We start from the raw sequence: 26472 nt of genomic DNA, 5'->3' as shown, positions 1-26472 counted from the left end.
CATACAGGGCCTATGCCCTCTGGCTACTGGAGAAGGGCCTGAGGCTCCAGTTTGTGAGAGAGTAGGAGAATGCATCTAGCCCCACAGTAGGGACTGTTCTGGATCAACGCCCCAGGCTCAGTTGGCAGTGACCACGCAGTCAGGAAGCCCCAGTCCCATGCCATCACAGGCACTGGCAGCAGCAAAAGTTAGGCCTTTTCTCAGGCAGATGGCAAGCAGGTGGTGGCGGCAGTGGGAGGGCTCCTGTGATCACCCCCGCCTGGCATGCACCCAAGCCACTGAACCTGTGACCCAGAAATAGATGCAGCAGACACCTCCCTGGGCTCAGTGTTACCAGGTCTTGAAAACACAGCTTGCCCAGCCTTGGGTACAGCCTGAATCCATGTCCTAAAGGAGAAGCAAAAGCCATAGAGCCAAGAAGAACTGGGCCATTCCCTGGGACATTGGGCCTAGTATCCATGGTCTCTGCTGTGGGGTCATCCCCCTCAGAGTCTTTGTCCTCACTGTCCCTTCTACATGGCATGATCCTTCCCGTCTGCCACACATTGGCTCCTTCCCAACTCATACCTACCCTGCAGCGGAACCAGGTTGAAAGGAACCCCCCTCCAAACTATTGCAGTTTTTAGCCTGCCTTAAACTTACCTGTCGACCTTTAGATTAAACACAGACACCTAAACTCTACTGCAGGCCAGTCAAGAAGGAAACTGGGTTGTCACTTGACAGGATGCAAAGTCTACAGGCCACACTTCAACCTTAGTCCCTGTATTTAGACCTCAGCAAAATGAATAGCAATACCATCTAATAGCTTTTCCAGGATGCCTACCGTGTAGCAAGTATGTTATATAATATACACTGCTTCCTTCTGTGAAAACTCTTGTATGATCCTCATAGCAATGCTGTCAGAGGGTGAGAGGCTTGTGAACCAGCCACCAGCCAGGTAGAGGTGGAGCTGGAATATGAAAACAGACTCACCTGGGTCTCCAGCCAACACTTGTGCCCTGCAGTTTAGGACAGAAAAGCCTGTGAACTCTGGAAAGTGATGATGCTAGAGCCTGAACTCTGCCCTCTAAACAGTCTTCCTTTTTTCATATGGAGTGACCACAGGCAATGACTCCCTTTGTCCTGGGCCTCCTCACTTCCATCTCAGCTTCATCCCAGAGGATTCTGGGAACTCCCTGGGGTCATGGAAGTCATCAAAGGCCCCCCTCACTAGGCGCTTCTCCCTCACCTGTTCTACAGGGAAAGGACTGCACTGTGCCCATCAACACCTGCATCCAGAACCCCTGTCAGCACGGAGGTACCTGCCATCTGAGCGAGAGCCACAAAGATGGGTTCAGGTAACAGCAGAGCCCTCACCTTCCCTCTCCTCAGAGAGCTTCCTAGACAGGCTCCTGTATGGGAATGATGTCAGTGAGGAAGTACTATTATCCCTACCATACAGATGAGGAAACAGGCCTCAAAGCTTAAACCCTTCCCCCCAGAGTAACAGAGTGAATAAGTTGGTACAGGGATTTGAATCCAGGTGCCAGCCTTCATTCTCTGAGCTACGAGGTCTCAGAGGGAGGCTGCAGATGCTGGCTAAAGTCAGAAAAGAATGGGATGCTGACTAAGAAATCCATGGTCCTGTTGATCCAACCTTTCCTTTCTGTGTCACAAATAACAGGTGATATTGGTGATATGTTCTTGGTGCCAGGTGGGAGCTAGTACAACATATACTCACTTAAATCTTCTCATAATCCTACAGAGGATGCAGGTTTTGTCCCCCACTGAACAGATGAGAAAACTGAGGCAACAATTGATTTGGCCAGGTCACACATCCTGGCTCTCGTTTATGGATCTTCTAATCATGCCTCTAGTTCTTTCTCCCTAGCATCAAGGTCACCAGCAGGCAAAGTGATAGAAGCCATTTCAGTTCTTCCCAGCCTACTCCCAGGAGTAGGGTTAGCTCCCTGCCCCATCTGCCTCCAACCAGCTTTCAGATGAGCAATTCCCCCACTGTGGCCCTAGCAGAATCAGACCACTGAAAAGGGGCTCCCACAGCATGGTGGGTTGGGCAGCAGCCCCTTCACAATAAAGACAAGATCCTGGTGCCCTCTGGGAGATGTCAGAGCTCAGGTTGCGCACAATTAATTATAAAAAACCTTCCAACCAGAGGCTGCTGTGTGGTCTAGAGATGAGATCTCCTGAGAACTTAGCTGGCCCACACATCCTCCTGCCAAGTCAGCCTGATCCAATCCTGAAAAGTGAAACTCAAGTGTGCTGTGCCTGTTCCTGCCTAGAGTCAGCCAAACCACTTACTTCCCTGCGCACTGAGAACAGGAGTGAGAGAAACCCGGGAGAATCTTAAGAGGTGGCAATGGTGGCCCCCTCCAGGGCTGAAAGTGGGCTCTGCCTCACTCAGACCAGGACGGGCCAGAGCTTCCCTGAGAGTGACTGTGTATTTCCCAGGGTCCCATTCCCACCTCAGTCTTTTCATGTGAACTGGAAACTTAGTATGAAAGGCAAAGTGCCCAGATCTCCAGGACTAAGGAAATGAGGTGGAAGTGCCCAAGGTCAGACATTTGGGAAGTGACAAACCAGAATTTATTCCCAGTATGCCAGGCTGTAGATCTGTGACCTGATGCCTTGTTCACCCCTCAACATAGAAGGTCTGCCTTAGAAGGAAACATCATGGGTTGGGGGGCTACTTTACTGCTCCTCTTTGTCTACTCTACAGAGGAGCCAAAGGACGGGGGATTCTGTTAATACAGCTTCAGGGATGTAAACAGTTTCTAGGAAACACTTCCAGCTGGGAAGAGGTAAAGAGGCCTTGCTGGTGGGAATTTCCTCCAGGGATAAGGCAGCAGCCAGAGTAAGGGAGCCAGAGCATTGCCTGGAAACAAGTGATTACACAAAATGATCTTGGGGGTTCCTAAGAGTCTTCCTGCACAGGCCCCCAAGGCCTCGATGTACACAGTGCATCCCTGTGTACCTCCAGCCACAGGAAAGATCTTACGAATTGCGTTTTCTACCCCCTACCTTCCTATCTACCTCTACAACCTGCCCTGCCTCCTGACTCCCATCCTCTCCATACATGCACATACATCCCAAAGCTGCTCCTGCCCCCTGGGCTTTGAAGGACAGCGGTGTGAGATCAACCCAGATGATTGCGAAGACAATGACTGTGAAAACAATGCCACCTGTGTGGACGGGGTTAACAACTACGCGTGTGTGTGTCCACCTAACTACGCAGGTAAGGGTCTGGAGAGGTATGGTCACGCCCTTGTGTTTGTGGGATGGGGGGGTGTCACTAGGAGAATGCTGTTTGTTGTATCCTTGAAGAAGGAAGGTTCCCCACCTCCTTTCTTTCTGTGGTGAGAGGCTGAGATCCCAAGACCATGAGATTCTATGAGGGGCTTCCCCAATACCCTCTCTGTTGTCTTATCCCTCTCCTGCATCTGCCCCCACCCCCAACCCCAGAAATCCCTGGTTCCTCCTCACTTTGAAACATGCTCACAAGGCTCTTCCATCTGACTGTGCACCACTGGTGACCACCCCTTCTTTTAGGAACCCAGTATGTTTGAGGTTGGCAGAGAAGTACTTGGGTTATTTGTGCTTTGTTCATGTCTAGTCAACCGCCTCTGGAAACCTGTCTTCCATACACTCTTATGGGAGCTGGGAATGCAAAACTGAGCAAGACACAGTTTCCTCTCATAAGAAGCTCAAGGCCAAGCAGGGAAACACATGGTTCAGTAGGATGAGAAGTCCAGGGGTTTATGGGGCCACAGAAGAGAAATTATCCCAGCTGGAGATACAGAAGGCTCCATGATAGGGATTCCTCAGGAATATCTTCCTACTGACCTATGGCCAAAGCTCAACATCTTCATTTCCTACACCCACATCCCCGCATGAGGATATTTAAATGTATCATTAGCCTGTGAAACAAAATACCGCCAATTGATACAAGCAGCCTGCTTTATTATGAACTCAGCCTAAAGTGGCATATCCCAGACTATATGTCCATGAATTCTTTGAAGAAAGAGTCCAAAGAATTTAACTCCATCGTTTTTTTAAAAAGCAAATCATAAAAGCTTGGGAAGCACTGTGTGTAATAATAGCTGTCTTCTTAGAGCTGTGATTCAAATGAATTTATTAGAGGTTATGAAAATTCCTGCTTTAAAGAAAGATGTTTGAGTTTGTTTAACCCAGTAGTTCCCAAACTCATGTAACCTCGGAGCCTCCTCCTTATCCCACCCTCGAACACCATCACAGACTTGGAGATACAGCATATTTTAGAAATCCAAGCCTAAGACAAGAAGAAAATGGGGATGGCGCTCCTCAGGGGTTCCCACACCCTAGCCTGCTGGAGACCAGCTTTTATGTGAAGAATGGAGCGGGAGGTGGGCAGTACAGGTGGTGACGAGAAGCAGCCCTCAGGCCTGCTGAGGAGGAAGTGGGGTAGCTCTTTTGCCCCTCAGATCCTTTGCTATCAAGCCCCTAGCTCAAAAGCCAGGGAGTCTAAGAACACCTTTGGGACTTCTAGAATGTGCTAAAGCCAGTGAGGAGCACCGTCTACTCTATTTGTCCTGGACTTCCTGGATCCAGACAAGCCCTCATGCCAGGAGGATATGCAGGGAAACTTTTTTGTGGCCTGCCTCCCCATCTTCCCAGAGTAGGTATGTAACTAAGGATTGCACTGAGAACAGGCAACAGTTATTGGGCATCTACTGTATGCAGAGTACTAGATGGACTTAGACATCCAGTACTAGATGGACTTAGACATCCAGTCGATGGTGTGCCCTCAGGGCTTCTGGATACTTAAGATAAGCAGAAACACCCTGCAGCATTCAAAATCTTTGCACCAAAAGAATCTTTTCAGTGCCAGAAGCATCACAATCCCAGCAGCTAAGAAGGAAAAGAGGTTCAAAATGGGCTCTGTGGCAGAGGAGGATTTGAAGTGAATTCCTAGCAGATAGGCATGGAAGCAGGGAGTTGAGAAACATGTCCTCTGGCCCCGTGGAACTCTTCCTGGCACTTGCAGATGACTTGCAAATGTGTTGCAGTTTGCCCCTGAGAGGGGCGCTATATGAAGTCTCTGCCTCAGTGAACATTCAAGTCCTAGACAGATACTTGTCTGCTCCTCTGAGTCTCTGCAGGGGATGAGGAAGAGGCAGAAACATCTCAGGAGCACAGTAGCCTCTGTGATCTTGAGGCTGAAGGCAAATGTGGAGTGGCATGATTCAGGTTCATAATAGGATGAAGAGGGGGTTAGCCTGTCCTCACCACAGCAGAGATTAAACTCTGAGGCAGTCACTGACCAGCTATCTCCTTCCATCCTGAACCCCTTATTCTCCTGTTTAGCCCTCACCCCAAGCCCCCAACCCTCCGGAGACTGTCCATGGTTGGAAGTTTTCTTCTCTTAGATCACCCTCAACCTAGTTTTTAAAATAAAATTCAAGCTTTAAACTCCCTCATTGCTCAGGGATGCCATCCTCCCTCCCCACCCTCCCTCTATATCCCTAAACACATTTTCAGGTAGTGCAAGCTTATTGGGCTTATCCACAAGGACCATCCCTGGCTATTTATGACCCATTGGGCATTTTGCAGTGCTGTGAACTTCAAAGGCAGCATATCCAGACACCAGAACTGCAGATTCCCTTCGTATTTCCTTTCCCAGAACATCCAAGGAGGTTCTTATCTGTAGCAGGTACACCATGCCTGGTCTGTTCTTCCAGGAATTACCTGCCTACTTGCAGGTTACTTTCACTAAGAAGGGAAAAGTCAAGACTGGGTCACTGTTTTGTCACCAGTACCTGGCACAGTGCTTCCTACGTAGGAGATGTAGGAAAAAAAGCAAAAACATATGAGTAAGCCTAGCCCAAGATCAAGGTCTAGCCTGTCGTTTCAGTAGCAACAGCCCCAGAAAGGTCAAGAAAAACAGCCAAATGGTGGCGTTGACCATCCAAAAGAGACCTTAGGACCTTCACACTGTCACTCTAGGGAAACGGAGATGGGTACGAAAGAAAGGATACACCAAGAGAAGAACGCAGGGCTCCCAGTGTCCATGACCTGTGTGACCTATGGTGGGATAAATCTGACCTTGTAGCCTAGGTATCCCCCAATAGCCAGCTCTGATGCCTGAGTTCTCTCCCCCGTGTCCTTTAGGGGAGCTATGTGAAGAGGTGATTGACCACTGTGTGCCGGAGATGAATCTTTGTCAGCATGAGGCCAAGTGCATCTCCCTAGACAAAGGATTCAGGTAAGGCCTGGCCTCATGTTCTAATGAGGTGCCCTGAGGACTCTGCCTCCAGCAGCCTGAGTTTGAGGCTATGAGTTGGGTAGTGTCTTTCTCCCTCTCTCCTGATACCATGGGCTTCTTTCTCTCTGACTCAGGCCTGGTCAGATTTTTCACAGTCTGCCTCTCTTATGGTTTCTTTCTTTCCCTGTTTTTGCTGATAGAAAGATAAAAAATAAAGAGATGGATATATTCCATCTCTTCCCCTCCCTTTCCCCCTCCCTCTCTTCCCTCATATCCTCTTTCTTAGTATTGCTCTCCTTTCTAGAGCTAAAAAAGTAAGGCCATCCACAGAAGAAACCATCTGGTCATCTTCCTGGTGTTCCACCTTCACAGTGCCCTGCTTTTCTGTGACCACAGCAAGTTTGCTGGATTGTGAACCTGTGGGAGAGAGGTGGGGCCAGGAGCTCTGACTGGGTTCTGCACCACAGACCTTGATGGAACTGTTTTCATCTCCAGCAGTAGAGTCAGTCAATACTAGGAAACTACATGAGCAATTTTGAGAGAGGGAAAGGCAGCCTTAGGAGAGGACCACACAGTTGTTCTTTGGATTTTTATTTATTTATTCAAATGTCTGTGTGTGTGTATGCTCCACATGTTTATGGGCACCCATGGAGGCCAGAAGAGGCTATGAGCTGGAGTTACAGGCGATTGTGAGCTGCCCAACATGGGTGCTGGGAACTGAACTCAGGTCCTCTGGAAAAGCAGCAAATACTCTTAACCACTGAGCCCTCTCTCCAGCCCCTAACCAGTTCTTCAGCCTGAGAACCAATGCACCCAAAGAAACCTTCCTGAACTCTTCACTTTTCCTTCCACACTCTATCCCTCAGGACCTGGGATTTCCTGACATGGATAGAAAAGCTCTTCCTGTCCCAAAGCCACCTTCCATCTGCAGCTGCTCACTTTCCGCCCCAGACAGCTCTGTCCAACACCAGAGGGAAGCCTTTAGAGTCAAGGAGTCAAGATGTAGAGGAACAGGAAGAGACCAGAACATCTCAAGTCCCAGGATGGGCCCATAGCAGACACTGGAAGGTCCCCAACCAAACCTTGCCTAGGGATGAGTGCTCTGAGACTGGAGATGACCAACCTTTTGTCCAGTGACAACTCAGCCTCTGGGGACAAAAGTTCATGCTGTCCAGTTCTCAGTCCTATGGCAGTGAGTTCTCAGAACCCAGGTATTTGAGACTGTGGTCCTATACTGCAAAGCTCAGGACTTCACAGAGACTAAAGGCCTCAGAAAGCCCAAGGCTGATGACACCATAGAATGGAATCTTATGGATTCAGAACTGTGGTAGAATGTCTATACCTTTTACTTGAAAACTCCTAGTGTATAAAAATCGGGCTGGAGAGATAGTTCAGCAGTTAAGAGCACTGACTGCTCTTGCAGAAGACCTGGGTTCAATTCCCAGGACCCACATGGTGGCTACAAACTGTCTTTAACTCCAGTTCCAATAGAATCCGAAGCCCTCTTCTGACCTCCACAGCACTGCACAACACGGTGCACTCACATACATACAAGCAATACACTCATACACATAAAATAATAAAATATTTTAAATAAATAAAAATCACGGGTTCTAGTTGTTGCCAGCCAAGCCCACCCATCAGTCCCTCAGTCTTCACTGTGTGGTCTACAGTGGGCACTATGACGTGTTTATGATTCCTCTCAAGGCCTTCACTGTGTACCTAAAGGAGGAAATTGTGACCCACAGCAAGCACTTAGAAAAGAAGTAATTTCTGCCCATGGTTCCAGCTCTGAGTGTCATACGCATGCACACACACACACACACACACACACACACACACACCTCTTCAGAGATGGCACGTGAAGTGAGCCTCAGAGGACTGGTGTGGTCTGGATGGACTGAGAACAAAAAGGGAAAAGAACCCAGGTAGTGAGGAAGTGTGAGGGGCCATGAGCTTGCCTGTCAGTGTGTCCCATTTTCTTTGTTTTCTTTGGCGTGAAGGATGTGTATGAGGTGCAGGGTATGCTCACCACGGGCGTATATGGAGGCCTCAGGTCAATGTTGAATATTTTTTCCGTCACCTCTTTACCTTCCTTCTTGAGACAGGCTCTCTTACTGAACCCAAAGCTCACAATCTCATGGCTCACTTTTATGTGGATTCTGGGGATCCAAATTCACGTCCTCATGTTTGAACAACAGCACTTTACCCACTGAGATGTCTCCCCAGCCCTGTGTTGTCCTTTTCTGTTGTGACATCCTAAGCCTATTACTCATTTCCAGGGAAACTAAAAGAGGTGTAAGGAGGCCTTTGGCTTTGCCAAGATCAAAGGAAGTGCCATCTCCTCTCTGTCCTCCTGTGTTCAGTTCTACCTGTCTGCCCAGGCCCCTCTGAGACATACCAGGAAGGACTTTTAGGAGGTGAAACCACCTGAGGGTAAGGGGCACCTTCCAAACTCTCACCCACCACCCCAGGATTCAACATCAGTTGAGTAGTAGGTTATTCACTGCAAGGTAAGAAAGCCACCAGAAACGCAAAGGGGAGAGAAGATAGATTTAAAATGCTGCCTTTGACTTAAAGCAGAGAAGACCAGATTGGCAGGCAAAGGGTTTTGGGTGTGTGAAAAAGGAATGATGGGTGTGACTAGGCCTCAGAATGAGGAGATAAATAGTATTCAAGGTCAAGTGGACAGGCAGCAAGCTCAGCGAACACTGGCTTGAAAGAATGCAGCAAGCCATGGAGACTGGTCAGAGGTGGGTGAGTGTGTACACAGGGAGGTAGCGTTACCAGATTTCCATGACCCTCTGATGTTTATTCCTGAAAACTTTACCCTTTACTGTAACCAAGAGCCCTTGAGGCTAGGACAATGTAAGAAAGTTAACGATCAAGCTTTCCTTGAGTTCATTTTATTTATATGTACTATCAAGTCTCCTGGGAGGTATTAGCTCAAGAAAGTCAGTAAGTCGATAACGGTAGTTTTTTATTCAGATGCGTTTAAACCAATAACCTGTTCTCCCAATGAAACATTTTATCATTGTGCCCCCCCCTCCCCTACCATCATTAAACACCTGATAATCCACAGCAGCCTTTAAGGACATTGATGAGAGAGGGTGATGCCATCAGGATGACCTTTGTCTAAATGTGAAGATGCTTATCCTTGGAGACCCTCTAAGATCTCAATGACAGGCCTATCAGCCCAGAAACACTGAAAACAATAACAAAGATCACACTGACTTATGTACACTGAGAAATCCACACAGTATCTGATCCCATGAACACTCAACCTTCTGATGTAGAAACGGTTGCCCACACTATATACAGCCCAGTGAGGTGGGGTCAGCCGCCTGGGTGCTCAGCAAGAGGGAGGGATGGCAAGTCCAGGCCTGGATGGTTTCTCACCTGAATCCAGATTCTCCAGATATCCTTGGCCCGCAGTCAGTAGGTCCAACACAAACTTTACACTTGAACTATGAAAAAGATAAAGCAAACCATTGGAAAACAGAAGGAATTCCAGCTGCTCTGTCATCTAAGAAGAAAGGGATATCCTCAAACCAGCATCTCATGACAGCTTGTTGGGAGTCAGGCCCAGACTCCCAGAGTCAGAAGCTGCATTTTAGCAGTAAGATCCCTGGGTGTTGACCCATAAAAGAAGGCCGCAGATACTTTTCCCTCCAGGTCACCACTGTTTTGTTTGGAAGTGAGACTAGCTTCCCTGTTCATCTGTAGCCTTGAACTCCATCCTTTAAAATGTTGATTTTTATCCTCTTCAATGGTGGGCAGCTCTTTTAACCTTGGAGAAGGTCAGTGAGCTCCAGCTACTCTCTAGGACTCTCTTGGATTCAGGAGACACAAACTCAAAAGCCTACCAAAGCCAGTGTTTGATTTTTTTTTAAGTTAGTATAAAAAAGTAATGGGCTTCATTTCAACACTTTCATGGATATACATCACTGCATCTTGCTCATACTGGCCTTCCCACCCACTTCACCCCTCCTCCGTGGCTGGTTTCACCAGTGGCAGAGGTGTGGACTGCCAGTATATTGAGCATATTCCATGCCTCAAAGGCATTAGTTTCTTTAAAAGACTCTGGCCTAATGGGGTGTAGTTGCAGACACTATATATGTATATAGTTTATTTGCCTGCATGTATTCATGTGCACCTGATACCTGTGGAGACCAGAAGAGGGCATTGAGTGCCCCTGGAACTAAAGTTATAGATGATTGTGAGCCTCAATGTGGGAGCTGGGAACTGAACCTGGATCTTCTTCAAGAGCAGTAAGGTGCTCTTTACTGCTCTTATACTGTTACTAATCTCTCTAGCCCTAAAGATTTTTATTTTTTAATATTTAGCTATTTTTATTTTATGCATATGAGTGTATCACCTGTAAGTAAGTAAATGCACCCATGTCATACAATGCCTCCAGAGGTCAGAAGAGGGCATTGAATCCCCTGGAACTGGAGTTAGAGACAGTTGTTAGCTGTCATGTGGGTGCTGGGAATGGAACTCAGGTCCTCTGCAAGAGCAGCCAGTGCTCTTAACTGCTGACCATCTCTCCAGCCCAAGATTTTTATTTTTTTTATGTGTATGTATGTGTTTGTGTGTATCTGCATACATGTGCCGGGGCCCACAGAGGCCAAAAGAAGGTGTCAGATCTCCCTGGAGCAGGAGCTACCTGCTATGGGTGCTGGGGACTGAACTTGGGTCCTCTGCAAGAGCAGCAAGTGCTCTTAACTTCTGTGCCATCGCTGCAGCCCCCATGGAAGGCACCTTTAACCCCAAGACTCAGAGGCCCAGGCAGAAGAATCAAGAATCTGAGGCCAGCCTAGACTGTGTAACACATTTGAGGCTAGCCTGGTTTCATAGTAAGGCCCTCTCTCAAAGCCAAACCAAACAAAACGAAAACCAAAAACACTTTGGCTGAACATGATCTATATAATATGTTAATGTGTAACTTTGCAACTTCCAGTGAAGCAATAGGTTATATGGTTCAGATTTTCCAGCCAAGTACATATAGGTAGATTGGTCAGATGCTAGTAGAGATTACCATGTTTGAATACACACAGGCCCAGTCAGTCTTCAGATTCTGGACCCTGTTTCTACCATGCCCCTTCACTGTCTGACCTAGCCCTCTGCTCATCTAGCTCTGGTGCAATGCCAGGATTCCACCCCATTCTGTCCTAAGGGGAAGGAGTGAGGTGAGGGAGGAAGGAGGACTACCTCTTCACCTTGGTTCTTTCCCAGTCAGACTCCTTAGGATGCAGGCTAAGAATTCAGAGCTCTTACCCACCCTGACCATTGCAGGATAGGTATCATTATGAATTGTTCTGGGACCAGAGAAGCTCATGGGCTTTGTAGGAGGGAGACAACAGTGAACACTGTGCTGACATGTGTGTATATGGGTGCCTCAGCCCCTGTGACCCAGCCCCCTGTGCCCTCAGGGCTGTTTCTATCCTGGGATTTCAGTTTTGTGTTAACCTCAGACAGAGGGGCCATGGACACATGTTTCTGGCTATGCACGGGAGGCTCAGTTTTGGTGCTAGCAGAAAGTGGTAGAGCTATGGATCCATTGCTCTCTAGGGAAGGGCTGGATCAGCTAGACTGGGGTCTGGATAGGAGCAACTGCTCCCATCCTATCCTCTGAGACATAAAAGATTTTATCTTCTTTAACTTCGTTTGAAACTCTGAGGAAAAACATACACAAACAATAAAACAAAGTCAAGGGCTGTGTGAACATCATCAGTGTCGCCATCTATATATCGTATTGACTGGCTTTATACAATGTTTAGACTCCAGAGAATATCATTTAATTTTAAAAGCAAGCATGAGAGGCAGGGTTTATTGATGGCTAGGTGCTTTGAAAGAAACTGAAATCCAGAGAGGTCATGAGTGCCTGGGACAATTAGAACAGAATCTGATGCATAGTCAGTATAACTGCCACTTGATGGGGAGATGGGGAGTCTGGGGAAGTGACTTCATTGTCCTCTGACTGCTGCTTCTGATAGGTCCTCCCATGCAGGGCCTGGAAGCTCTAATGAGATGCTCCATGAAAGTGCTCAGCCAGCTGTCTGCCATAAAGGGCATGCTTGAATGTCAACTCGAAGTAGAAGGTGGCAGATCTGAGTCAAAAGCTGTGTGATTCACCCTGTGCTCCACAGCCTGATTCCTGAAAACAAAACTCATCCCCTGTATGCAGCAGACAGACCTTGATTCTTGGAGCAAAGCCTATGGACCACTAATGGAGGCAGGCCTAAGGGACCCTTAAGGAACTGAAGTAGATAGAGGAAGAAAGAGGTCATTTGGCAAAGGGACGCCTGATGGCAAATGCCAGGAACCTGGCAGGCCCCAAGCAAGCTTCACCCTGTCTGTGTTCCAGGTGTGAATGTGTCCCTGGCTATAGTGGAAAGCTCTGCGAGACAGACAGTGACGACTGTGTGGCTCACAAGTGCCGCCACGGAGCGCAGTGTGTGGATGCGGTCAATGGCTACACGTGCATCTGCCCCCAGGGCTTCAGGTATGGCAAGAAGCACTCAAGAGGGAGGTAGTCTGGAATAGATAGCAAGAGGTAGGGATCTAGACCTCCCTCCAGCCACCCAGGCAACTCCATGTAGAAGCCGGGCTTGAGTCCCAGCTCTCATGATTACACCTAATGGAAGATGCCACCATCTTGGATCCCAGCTTGTGGGTAGAGTAGCTGTGTGGCCATGTAGGCTGGAAAGCAAAATTGCCATGCATGATGGTATCCTAATGGCTGAAAAAGAGATGATAGCTGAGGGCGTAGCTCAGTGGTAGAGTGGGTGCTTAGTATGCGCTTGACCCGGGGTTCAATCCCTAAAACAAAATACTAAAGGAAAAACAAAACTGGTGGTGACTCAATGAGAGGATTTGGGTCAGTCTCTTGAATTGATGAAAGTAGAAGAAAGGTCAGAGGAGAGGCACTGGCCAGGTGGTCAGGGGTCTGTGTGGGAAGGAGAAGGAGAAGGAGAAGCCTGGGCTCCAAGTCTAGCTCTACCTTGACTGGAAGGGTTAAGCAAGGGATGGGATGCTGGGGGAAGCTGGGACCATAGTTAAAAGGGGTTCAGACTGGGGGTAGCTTTATGTAATCAGCACTCACTAGATGGTATAAATGCAAGATATGCAGATAAGCTTTGACATAGACCCCAAGATGGTAGTCCAGGAAGGAGCTGTGAGTCTCCCCAGGCACATGTGTAGCAGCACATGCCTTTAATCCCAGCTCTCGGGAGTCAAAGACAAGAAAATCTCTGTGAGACAGAGGTTAGCCTGGTCTTCCAGGCCAGCTGGGGCTATAGGAAGATCCTGTCTCAAAAAACAAAACAAAACAAAATGTTTCTTGGGCCTGGAAAAATGGCTCAGTGGTTAAGAGCACTAGCTGCTCTTGCAGAAGACCTGGGTTCAGTTCCCAGCATTCACATGGTAGCTAACAACTGTCTGTAACCCCAGTTCCAGGGGATCTGATGCCCTCCAGCTACACCTAACATACATGCAGGCAAAACACACACATAAAATAAAAATAAATCAGAAAAAAATTTTAAAAGAAGCCAGGCGTGGTGGTGCATGCCTTTAATCCCAGCACTCTGGAGGCAGAGGCAGGTGGATCTCTATGAGATCAAGGCCAGCCTGGTCTACATAGCAAGTTCCAGGTCAACTGGGGCTACAGGGAGACCCTGTCTCAAAAAGACAAAAAAAAAAGGGGGGGGGGAAGACTATCCATATTGGCTGAGTGGTTAAGAGTGCTTGCTACTCCTTCAGAGTTCTATTCCCAATGCCCATATCAGGTAGCTCACAACAACCTAGAACTACAGTTCCAGGGGCCCTAATACCTCTAGCATCCATGGATGCAGGCATTCACATGCGCATGCGCGCGCGCACACACACACACACACACATACACACACACACACACACACACACGCATACACAATTTTTTTTTAAAAAGTACTTTCAAAGGATATCCACGTTGTACCATCTCCAGAGTTCATACTGTGTAAAACTAAAACTCCAATAGCTTTAAACAATTCTGTGTTACTTCCTTGTAGTCCTGGTAACCTTTTTCTGACTCTAAGAATCTGACCACTCCAGGTACCTCATTTGAATGGAATCAGTACTGGCCTTTCTGGATGGCTCGTTTCACTTAGCACAGTGTTCTCAGGGGTCCAGCCATGTTGTTGCAGCTATCAGAACTTCCCTCCTCTGTAACGCACAATAGTTTTCCACTGGCTGGCTATGCCATGCGCCATTTATTCATCCAGTCTGTGCTCTCCACAAACTCACCTCAATCAGTTCTGATAATACTGAAATTTGGGGACCTGCATTCTAATCTGACTCAGTTATGGTTTTTTTTACATTTATGTACTTACTGTATGTTTGCACATGTACATGCCATGGCACATATATGGAGGTCAGAAGAAAACTTGCAGGAATCAGTGTTCTTCTACTGTGGGTCCCAGGAATTAAACTTGGGTCATCAGGTTTGGTGGCAGGCACCTTTACCCTCTGAGCCATCTTGCCAGTCCTGACTCAGTTTGGGGGTTTTGGGGGGTGGGAGGGTTGTTTGTTGATTATTTGGTTTAGTTTTTGGTTTTTTGTTCTTGGGGGTGTTGTTTTGTTTTAATGAAGAGACTGGGACTTAAAGGAAAAGACTCGCCCCAGTTAGAAATAAGGCTGGGAATTGCCATTGCAACCCTCCTCTCTGCTACAGATTCTTTATAAATAACTGTCATTGTCTTCTCTCCCCGCTCTACCTCCTCTTCTCTCTCCCCCTTGCTCCCACTTCCTCCTCCTAGTGGGCTCCTCTGTGAGCACCCCCCACCCATGGTTCTGCTGCAGACAAGCCCTTGTGACCAGTATGAGTGCCAGAATGGGGCACAGTGCATCGTGGTGCAGCAGGAGCCTACCTGCCGCTGTCCCCCAGGCTTCGCTGGGCCCAGATGTGAGAAGCTCATCACTGTCAACTTCGTGGGCAAGGACTCCTATGTGGAACTGGCCTCGGCCAAGGTCCGACCCCAGGCCAACATCTCCCTGCAGGTATGTTCTTCCTCTCCCTCCTAACATCTTTGGAAGGACCCCAGTATTCTCCCATAACTGTTCAGAGTATGGCTGAGGTGCTCTAGATCATTAGCAATCCTGCCCCTTCTCCCAAAGCACCAAGGCCAGCTCTCAGCTTTGCATCAGCTGGACGAGCTCAGTCCAGAGGCATCTATAAGAAACCCCACTCTAAACAGCAGCTCATTGTTATATCATTCATTCATTCCTTTAAAAAACTCTCCTTTGACTATCTTATGTTGGGCATAGGGATGCAACAGATGTAAGACAAAGCACCCGTCCACCCAGGATGACAAGGAAAGGGACACTGGAAGTGCCGGGTGCTGAGGGAGCATGTAGGAAGACACATTCCTGTCCTATAGGGAAGAATCAGAGAAGGTTCCCAGAGACAGAGAGAACTAAGTGGGGGTCTGAATCCTGAGGAGTCTGCCTGATACAGAGGAGAAGGGTATGGGACCGAGGTGATAGAGGCTGGGGAGGATTTAGCTAAAAGATTCACACATGCAAACACACAGAGGCACAGGCAAGCAGGACTTACTCAGGGAATGGAAAACCATTTAATACGAACCAAGTTACTTTCTCAATGGTTTAGCCCCAGGGATGCAACTGGACAGCACAGGCCAATTAGCCCTGCCACTTAGGGCAGGGTACAACTGAGAATTCACTGAAGCTCTGTCACATTAGCCAAGGTTTGATCTGAAACTTCTGGGTGAAATAGTCATTCAGTGAAGCTCTATTGAGCACCTATGGACAGCAAGCTCTGTTCCAGACTCTGGGGCTGAAGAATGTACAAAAAGGTCAGATTGCTTCACCCTGCAGAGCATGGCCAGAGGACAGGACCCTGCAGTGGGGGCTAGCACAAACTGGAAGCTCTAATTTGTTCTCACCGCTCACACCTTCCTTCCCCCTTCCCCACCTGACTATTGGGTCCCAACAAGCCAGAGCAGCCCCCAGCAGCTCCCAGTACCCATATGTGCTATCAAACTTACCTGCTGCACATCCAGTTCTGTAGAGACTCACCCAGCAGCCAAATGACCAGTAGGGGAGCAGTTTCTGAGCGGTGGCGCTCAGTTTTAGCAGCACCTTAAAAGCCTCTGCAGAGCTTTTGAAGGTATCTGCCAGGGTCCCACCTGCAGAGACTTATGCAGACAGGCTCTCGGATGAAACCTAGACAATGGTATTGTTGAAACCTCCTCAGAAGTCTTTGAGCACAGAGCTTGCTTCACAGTGTACACTGAGTTAAATGGTAGTCATTAGCCTTTGTTTACAACTGTTCATGTATGCTTCATGCAGAGACAGTGAGGCCGTAAAAGAGGCAAGTGCTTCATTGGATCAGGCTGTGTACCTGTGAGAGAGGCAGATTAGAGCTGGGGCCTCTTGACATACACAGGTACAGACAGACCTCTGTATCCTCAGGTTCCACATGTACGGATTCAGGAGATCAAAAACATTTGAAAAAAAATTGCCACTCTACTGTACATGTATGGACACATAAGAATGTTTATTATCTAACACAAAACTGGAAACTTACTTAAAACATGAGGGCTTTTTTAATTTTGTTTTTATAACTTGATTATGCTGTTCTCCAGCATGAATTTACAGATGACTGTGTGTTTCTGTCTCAAAAGGTTATACTCACTGGCAACAGTACACTTGCATTACAGCTATTTTTACAGTATTTAGCTTGTATTAGGTATTGTCAGTCATCTAAAGATGATGAAAAGCACATGGAAGGATTGTGGGGATTATATGCAAATACCATTTTTACATAAGGGATTTAGATGTCCGCAGATTTGAGTGTCCTTGTGGGGTCACAAGCGCTGATGAAGCAATTTGCTCAGTTAGCGTTTGTCGAAGTGTAAATTTAGCTCTTGCCTTCTGGGAATACAGACTAGATAGAGGAAGAGATAGATTTCAACTCTGATCTGGGCTAACCTCTGAGGCAGTCACCTGAAGAGGGTGCTGGGAGTGGGTAAGGAGAGGGCGGACCTTGAGTAAGCTCTAACCCACACTCTTCGGCTTCTGCCCCAGGTGGCCACTGACAAGGACAATGGCATCCTTCTCTACAAGGGAGACAATGACCCCCTGGCACTGGAACTGTACCAGGGCCACGTGAGGCTGGTGTATGACAGCCTCAGCTCCCCTCCAACCACCGTGTACAGGTAAGGGCCTCTCCTCCCAGCCACAGTGTGAGGCTCTGCAGAGAGGATGCCAGTGACTCTGAGGCCTCCTGTCCCTAACACACACACACACACACACACACACACACACACACACACACACACACACACTCTTCTCCCCACAGAATGGCAGGTGGGAGGGAGAAAGCTTTTGTTGGAGGCAGAAACAAGAAAGGAAGGCAGGCCCAAGTGGGGAGATGACGCTTCATTACCATAAGATAAATGGCCAGCTGGCTACTGTGCACGGAGCCAGGTGCTCCAATGGAGATGAGGCTGCTTAATGAGATGCCCTTTTCAAAATGTCATCCTAATCTTTTATTAGTTTAAGAAAGAAAGCTGGGGCAATCAACATGCAGCTCAAGGGGAGGAAATTCAAGAGTACTCAACTAATAGGACTCTGCTTAAGTGACTTTCAAACTGTTCTGAAGGACAATAGTTGTAGACTTTTCAATAGTCATCCTGTGGATCAGATAACTTACTATAACTTAACAAAATACCTGAGACAATCACCTTTCAAAGATGAAAGATTTCTCTTGGCTCATAGTTTTAGAGGTTTCAGACTATGGGTGTTTGGCTTCATCTCTTTGAGTATGTGCCAAAGCACCATATCATGGAGGAAGCATGTAGTAGAGCAAAATGCCCACCTCATAGTGCCTGAAGAGCAAAGAAGGAGGAAGAGGAAGGGACCAGAGTCCCAATATCCCCTTGAGGTCTTGCCCCTCAGTGGCCAGAAGGCATCCCACTATGCCCCACCATTTTTTTCTATACTTTAAAATTTTGCTTATTTTTTGCGATCGTCATGTATGACATCATTTCCACCCCCTCCTCCAACTCCTCCCTTTCAATATCCTGAGATAATTATTATTGTTAGGTGTGTGTGTATAAACAATCCACTGTGTCCAGTTAGTGTTGTTAGTATGTACATGTGTTTGTGGCTGACCACTTCAGATTGGGTAACCTATCTGAGATTGGATAATCTATCAGGGAAATCATTCCTGGAGAAAACTGATTCTCTCCCAGCAGCCATTAGTTTCCTATAGCTCTTCATCTAGAGGTGGGACCTTGTGAGATTTCCCCCATTCACATTGGCATGTCAACTGGTGTTGTCATTCTGCAGGTCTTGTTTAGGCAACCCTATTGTTGAGATTTCCTGGTTGCAGCTTCTTTTCAAATATCTATTGGGCCTGAGCAACCAACCCATGGCCACTTATTCTCTGCATTTGGTCCAGTTGTAGTTCTCTGTAATTGTCTCCATCTGCTGCAAAAGAAGCTTCTTTGATGAGAGGTGACAGCTACACTTATCTGTGGGTTTAAGGATAAGTACTTAGAATACAGTTAGAAATTATATTGATTTAGGGGAATGGCAGTAGTAGGTTCTCCTCTGGGGTCTATGACCTCTCCAGCCATGGGTGTTTGGCTACATTTTCAGTACGAGGCATGAATTCCCTCCCACTGAGTTGGTCTTAAGTCCAATTAGACAGGAGGTGTGGGTTACCCTCAGAATAAAAGCACTATTAAGGCTATCTTGCTGAGGCCCACCACCTCCCAGTGGCACCCCAGGCTCGGGACCAAGCCTTCAACACAAGGATGTTTGAAGAACACCCGAAATTCAAACCTCAGCATCTGAGTTTTACAGGACTGGTATGTCACCTGAATGGTTCCTCCAGGCGCTGTCTTGCAGCAGGGCTCAGCCTCTCACTCAATTGAATCTCACTCACATGAGAACTCACAGCTGTGCTCATTCCCACTAAACACCTTCTGCCGGATAAACAGAGAGAGCAGCCCTAATCTGAAAATCTGAAATAATGTTCCAAAATCTGAAACTTCCTGAGCACCAACATGACACTCAAAAGTTTTCAGTGTATTTTGGATTTGCGGTAGTCAACCAGTAAAGTCTATGCAAATCAACCAAAATCTGAAGGAAAAAAAAGACTTCTGGTCCGGAGCATTTCAGCTAAGGGGCGCTCAACTATTAAAATAAAAATTAGTTATATTCTATAATATTTTTTAAATAACCACTAGAACTTTTAATTCTGTTCTATGTTACCCATAAATTGCACAAAATCAAAAGTAGAAGGAGAGCAAACTCAGAGAGATTCAGCACATAGAAAAAGCCCACCCTCCCCCTGGGAAAGCAAGAGCTCATTTCATTGGGTCTGGTAAAGAACAGCAATCTTTGTTGGGTTTTTTTTTTTTCCTTCCCTTTTACTTTAAATCTTTTCTCCAGTTGAAACCTCATACTGAATTCAAGAATATTAACTACATAGAGGCAGAACTTCCCTTCAGGGTTGGAGGAACCAAGCCCCTGGTTCTCCTCTAACAAACCCAGCTTGGAAAACCATTGGTTTAAGCCAGTGGGTTGAGCCCAGCATGGTGGCACACGCCTTTTATCCCAGCACTCAGGAGGCAGAGGCCAGCAGATCTCCGTGAGTTCAAGGCCAGCCTGGTCTACATAGTGAAACCCTGTCTGGGATGGGGTTGTGGGTTGTGGAAGGAAAGAAAGGAACAGTGACTCTCACAGTGTCGTTCCTGAGGCAGCAGCCCTGGCAGCACCCTGCAACATGGAAGAATACACATCCTCAGACCCTACCCCGGAAGTACCGACTGTGAAGCTGGGGGGGGGGTTAGGAGAGGAAATCACTTAGCTGAACCTTGAAGAAAGGAAGGAACGTGCATGTGTACAGAGAACAAGTAGTCAAGCCATGTTGGGACAGCAGCAAAAACAAGGGACTGTGACAAGGGCATCCAGCAGAGCAGAAGGCTCATGATGGAGGGTAGGGAGAGACAAGACTGGCCTCAGAATAGCAGGGCACACAGACACAGAAAGAGTCCACCCAGTGTCCCCCATGCTTCCTGGACACTGGACCTCCTAACATCTGTGATTCTAGAACTAGTGGCTCTGGACCACGTGGGAAGGGCAGAACAGGGAGACAGGGCTAGAGATAACCTGACAAGCCATATGTCTGAGAGAAGCACTTGGTATCCAGACAGAGGGTTAAAGCAGTGATATACCTCTTGCCCAGCCTCCTCCCAGCATGCTGTGGGCCCTGATGGATCTTCTCGAGAGTGCTGGTGAGGGTAAGACAGTGCTTGGGAAACGAGCCCTGAATGGACTATAGGGGTGTGGGGTGCAGACTCAGGTGGGCTCTGTGCAGAGTAGAGCCTTCCTCAGCCTCCTCTACTCTGAGATGGACTATTGGGTAGGAGTTTGGACAGGAGGGCTGTTGACCCTAGGAATACAAAAACACTGCTGAGTCAGGGACTGAGATATTAGAACATTGTTGCCACCTGTTGCTGCCACCAGGGAGTCAGATGAGTTCAGCAAGTCCAGTATGGAGAAACCAGGCCCTTGACTTCATCACAGAAAAAAACCAAATGACAAGTATCCAGGCAGATGGGTGGGATTCTTGTGCCAAGCCCAGTGACAGATCTTTACTGCCCTTAAGCTCATAATTCTAAGAGGCCCCAGCCTCCAGAAATCCCCTATTAAAAATTATTTTGTAGGGATGGAGAAATGGCTCAATAGTTAGGAACACTTGATGCTCTTCCACAGGACTCAAGTTTGGCTCCCAGTACCCAAGACAGGCAGCTCATGGCTATCTGATACTCCAGCTCCAGGGGGTCAAATACCCTCTTCTGGTCACTACAATCACCTGTACATCATGGCACATACATAGAGACACACAGACAGACAGACAGACACACACACACACAGAGATCAATAAACCTTTTAAAATGCGTGGTGGGGGGAGTATGGTGACACATGCCTTTAATCTAACACTCGGGAGGCAGAAGCAGACAGATCTCTGAGTTCAAGGCCAGCCTTATCTACATAGTGAGTTCCAGGCCAGCTGGCTATAGGAAGACCCTGTCTCAAAAAAAAAAAAAAGCCATATATTTTCTTAAGTGGTTTTGTTAGCAAAAGCTTTCTCTGAAGCAGCCCTGGTTTTGCCCCAGGGCAAGCTAAATATCCCTTACTCAGAATGCTTGGAACCAGAAATACTTAGAATTTCAGATTTGTTTTCAGACGGTTGTTTTCTGCCATTTGGGTGCTGGGACTCAAACCTGGGTCCTCTGCAAGAGCAGTCAGTGTTCTTAACACTGAGCCATCTCTCCAGCCCCTAGATATACAATATTTTTAATAACTTTGCATGTGTTGAGTGTGACCCATCAATGTGAGGTCAGGTGTGGAATTTTTAACTCATGACACATGTTAATGCTCAAAATGTTTTGGATTTTGGAGTATTTGCATTTTGATTTTCAGATGCAAAGATTCTCAACCTTGGTAGTGGCTTCTTTTTGCTTACTGATTTGGTAAACACCTATCAGATACCTTACTTGGTCCAGGTCTGGACCACATGTAGGGGACATAAGATTAAACATACCCCAGTCAGGGAAGAAGGCACCACAGAGACAGAAAGTGGTTACACGGCAGAATCTAACAGGCCTCCCTGGAGACTCCCCGGCATATCATAGGGACACTTCCAAAGAAGGAGCAAATATTTTTTCTTGGAGGACAAGCAAGGGCTGCCTGGAGTCGGAGGCCTAACTTATACTAAGGAGTATGTTCACAGACCATGGATGGGAGATATCCTCCATGGAAGCCATGTTGGAACTAACAAATGGTACTGTCCCTGCTGACAGCATCTGAGGGGTCAGGAGGCCAATCCTGAGTCACTGCAGTAATAACTTGCCATCTGGAAAGGCTCCATCAACCTTGAGAGCCAGCAAGCCAAACCAAAGCTGACCTATCAGTGGAGTTGGCAGCCTACAGATTTGTGCCATGAACCAGCTCCAGAGAAAGGGTGAACTGCCAGGGCCCCTGCACGGTTCACCACCCTTGGACTCCAGGACCTCTCCCTCCTGCTCATCCCCGATTCTCTTCAGGTTTCCAGCTGTGGTCGCAGGAAGTGGGAAAGCAGGTCAGGATTTTCCCACAGGCCCCAAGACAGACACACAGCAAACCCAGCTAGGCCTCTCCCTGCCCCAGAATGGACCAGTCTTCTCTAATCTTCAATATGGAGACTTGCCCTACGGGAGCTAAGGAGGTTCAGACAAGGGAAAGGGATGCTGGATCACTAGAGAGCTGTAGCCTGGAGGGGCAGGCGGTGTGAAGGGCAGTGTGAAGGAACAGCTGACCTCACCTCCAGCAGGTGCTGCTGTGGAGGGGTGGGTGCTGGTGGGTAGAGATTATCAAAAGAAACTAGAAATGTGAGGTTTCTATGTACCATATCTTGGTTTCTTAATGTTTGCCATTTGAAACACCATGCACAAGGGAGCTTTCTCTGGCACAAGGAGTACCCTTGCAGTCATGATTATCACCATCCCATTTACTTCCAAAGCCTTTGATCTTTAGCACAAGACCAAGGTAAGCATCATCACTTCTATTTGAGAAATGAGAAGTCTAATCAAAGCCCAGGATGGGTGGAGCTGGGGCTTAGACACAGATCAGGTATCCACAAAGTTTACACTCCCAGTTGTAGCTCAGGCGGGCCCAGCTGCTGCCTAAGGAAACCCAAGGAACTCTTTGTTCCTGCAGGGCTCTGTCGCCACCTATTGGTCATACATACTGACTTTCTCATACAGTGGCCTAGAGTCCCCTAGCTGGGAGACGTGGACTTAAGTCTTGCCCTCGCCATTTCCACATGAGACTCTGTGCACATGGGAAAGCCATGCCTCCTGCCTAGGGCTTGTTAAATGAGTTTTTCATCTCCTTCCCCAGATGACCCACTAACTTTCGATACTAAAAATGGAGAGAACTCCGTAGGTCCCTCCGGCAATGCATATGACCATGGCAACCCAAGGCAGGAGCCATCCAGCCTGTCTCCAGCAACTCCAGTGTACCCTGCCACTTGATGCTGGTCCGTCTGACCCCAGGGGGAAATAAGGAAGTCTCTAAGGCCCCTGGTCTCCCCTGGAACCCCTAAAGACCTCTCGAGGAGACTAATTACTGGAGCTTGGCAGCACACTATGGCCATTTCTTTTAGAGCAAACAGAAGGGTTTTGTTCTGTTTCAACTTTTTCCTTCTTTTTTTTTTTGTTGCAGTATAGCAGTTCTTCCCACTGATATTTTGCTTCAAAGGCCAACATTTACAATTTTTTTAAAATCTTTGTGTGTATTCTTCTACGTGTGCGCATGTTTTTGAGTACGGGCACATGCATGTGATGACGTGAATGTGGAAGTCAGAGGACAACCTCACATGTCAGTCTTCACCTTCCATCTTGTTTGAGACAAAGCCTCACTCACTGCTGACCCATGAACCTCTGGGGCCACTTCTGTTCCTGCCTCCCATCTCCCTGAAGGAGCACTGGGCTTACAGACGCACACTACTGCGTCCAACTGTACATGGGTTCTATGATCCAAACTCAGGTCTTCACTGTCACACAGCAAGCTCTTTATTCACTGAGCCATCTCTCCAACCCCTACAACTTTTTTAAAAGGCAGGTAGGGGGCCTGGAAAGATGGTTCAGTGGTTTAGAGTACTTGCTACTCTTCCAGAGGAAGAGAGTTTGGTTTCCAAAACTCGTGTCAGGCAGCTCACAACTGCTTGTAACTCCAGCTTCAGGGGCTTCTGGCCTCTGCAGGCACCTTCTGCATGCACATGTGCACGCACACACACACACACACAACACACACACAAAAGAAGGAGGCAGGTAGAAAGGACCCATCCCGATTAGGGGATAGTGGTAAAGAATGAGTGCTCTTAGCACAGCTCACCCCAGACATCCAAAGACCCACAGTATGAGAAGTACTGTCCCTAGGCGTTGTCTCTGGGACCACCTTGGCTAGATGTTTCCGAAAAAGACATCCCGTTAACCCTTAGCCTTTACTAGCATGCACGAGGATATGGGAGGTATGGATTTGGAGTCAGTCCTGACTGTAAGCCTCAGTCCCGCCACTTCTAAGCAGTGTGGCATTGATCAGGTTCTTCATTTCCTTGCCTGTAACGTGGTGCTCACAAGAGCTGCCTCCCCAAGGCTGGCAATATGGCTCAGCAGGTAAAGGTGCTTACTACCAAGCCTGATATCCTAAGTTCGATCCCTAGGATTCTCACAGAACCAACTCCTACAAATTGTCCTCTGACTTTCATACTCACTCACACCTCCAAGAAGTCAATAGACAAGCTCAGCTGGGGTTTACTTACTCACTTCCTGACTCCAGTTCATGACACTGCTCCTCCAAGCCCAGTCTGAGGGTAAGGCAGTCACCATTTCCATCTCTTAGTGAGTGCTTCCTAGGTAGCAAGAATCGTGCATTGCCTCTTATCACCCACTGTAAAATAGGAACATGCTCCTGAATGTTCCCCTCAGCCATCACTTTCTCCGAGGGATCAACACTACAGTAGGGATCACTAAGGTGCAGGCCAAGATGGGTTTTGCTATTAATGGTCTGAGTTTGCACATGTGTGCACGTGCATGTGTATACCAGAGGAAAACCTCAGGTGTGGTTCCTCAGGCACTCTATACTTTTTCTTTTTTTCTGTTTTTTTTTTAAAGGGTTCTCCCCCAACCCCACCCCTGTGGCCCCAGCTAGTCTGGAATTCAACTAGACCAGGCTGACATGGATCTCACAAAGATCTGTCTGTGTCTGCCTCCCAAGTGCTGGGATTAAAGGTGTGTGCCACCATGCCCAGCCCTCTGTATACCTTCCCCCTTTTTAATTCAATTCAATGTACTCTAATATATAATATGTAAAGAGTGAGAGAGTGAGAGCCAGAGTGAGAGTGAGAGAGATTGGATTATAGAGTCAAATTTGAGTCCCCAAATGTCCTTCTGTTGTGGATCCATCCACTGGAGCCTGGCTAACCTACCAAGAGTCATACCTTACACATGACTGACTCTCCCCCTCGCAGGGATCCAACAGTTACGAATAGTTCCACAGGTAGGTTTGGGATTTCTTACCCACTTCCCCATGTCTAGGGATTTGGTCTGGCTCGAGCTTATGTGGGACTGCATGCTCTCACCAATATTGTGAGTTCCTATAAGTAACTGACCAGATGTCTGGAAAATCTGTTTCCTTGTGTTCATCCACCACCTCTCCCTCTTACAGTCTTTCTGCCCCCTCTTTAGCAATGACCCTGAGCTTTTATAGACAGAAGTTTGATATATGTGTCCAATTCAGAGATAATCACTCTGCAGTCTCCTATTCTCTGCATTTTGACCAGTGGTGGGTTTCTGTGTTAATCACCATCTACTGTATAGAGAAGCTTCTCTGGTGAGAGTTTTGAAATGCATTAATATATGGGTATAACAATAAATCATTAAGAGTCACTTAATACTATATCTCTTTAGCAGAATAATATTAATAGGCGCACCCCTATGGCCTACAGCTTGTCTAGCTACATGTTCCTAGGCCTGATATCAATGTCAAGTATGAGCTCTCTCTTACAAAGTAGGCTTTAAATCCAATTACAAAGTGATTGGTTACTCCCATAATATTTGTGCCACTATTGCACCAGGGATCATATCTTGCCAGGCTATCAGCTGTGGAAGCACACAGGATTCACAGCCTGACAAGGTTAGTGGTTAATTTTTTTTTTCTTCCAGTAGCATACACAGCACCTTCCAGCATTATGAAAGCTAGCCAGTAGAGATGAAGTTTTAAAGTCAGTACCAGCTTCATTTCTCTGGGGTTTTTTTTCCCCCTATGGCTCCTGTATGTAGTAACTTCAGTGATAGGGTCTTACTATCAAATTCTGGTGGATAACCAGAGCAGGGACAATGGCCAGTATTGTTTGTGGGTCTATGGGACCCCTGGTCAACAGCTTCAAAAGTGGGAGTCCATCCCTGGCATTGGGCTTTTACTTTGCTAGCATTAACTCCAACAGTTGACAAATGGGACCACATGAAACTGAGTGAAAAGGCAACCTACAGAGTGGGGAAAAAATCTTTACAAGCTACACCTCTGACAGAGGGTTAATATCTAGAGTATACAAAGAACTAACTAACTAACTAACTAACTAACTAACTAACTATATATATATATATATATACACA

The 26472-nt window shown here is 47.3% G+C and overlaps 1 protein-coding gene across 1 annotated transcript in view; it reads left to right on the top strand.

Annotated features, from left to right (window-relative positions):
- The window catches only part of Slit3 (slit guidance ligand 3), a gene marked incomplete in the record, with an annotated part of 641662 nt that overhangs the window by 585950 nt on the left and 29240 nt on the right, over window positions 1–26472 (top strand). Inside the window, 6 exon segments of the mRNA XM_008830158.3 lie at window positions 1240–1337; window positions 3093–3232; window positions 6145–6238; window positions 12609–12746; window positions 15037–15277; window positions 17327–17457. Of these exon segments, the coding sequence (XP_008828380.1) occupies window positions 1240–1337; window positions 3093–3232; window positions 6145–6238; window positions 12609–12746; window positions 15037–15277; window positions 17327–17457 (842 nt within the window).

This window comes from Nannospalax galili, unplaced genomic scaffold (genome assembly GCF_000622305.1).
Source record: "Nannospalax galili isolate Female #2095 unplaced genomic scaffold, S.galili_v1.0 scaffold1154, whole genome shotgun sequence".
NCBI lineage: Eukaryota > Metazoa > Chordata > Mammalia > Rodentia > Spalacidae > Nannospalax > Nannospalax galili.
This window is presented reverse-complemented; position numbering and strand designations above follow the sequence as displayed.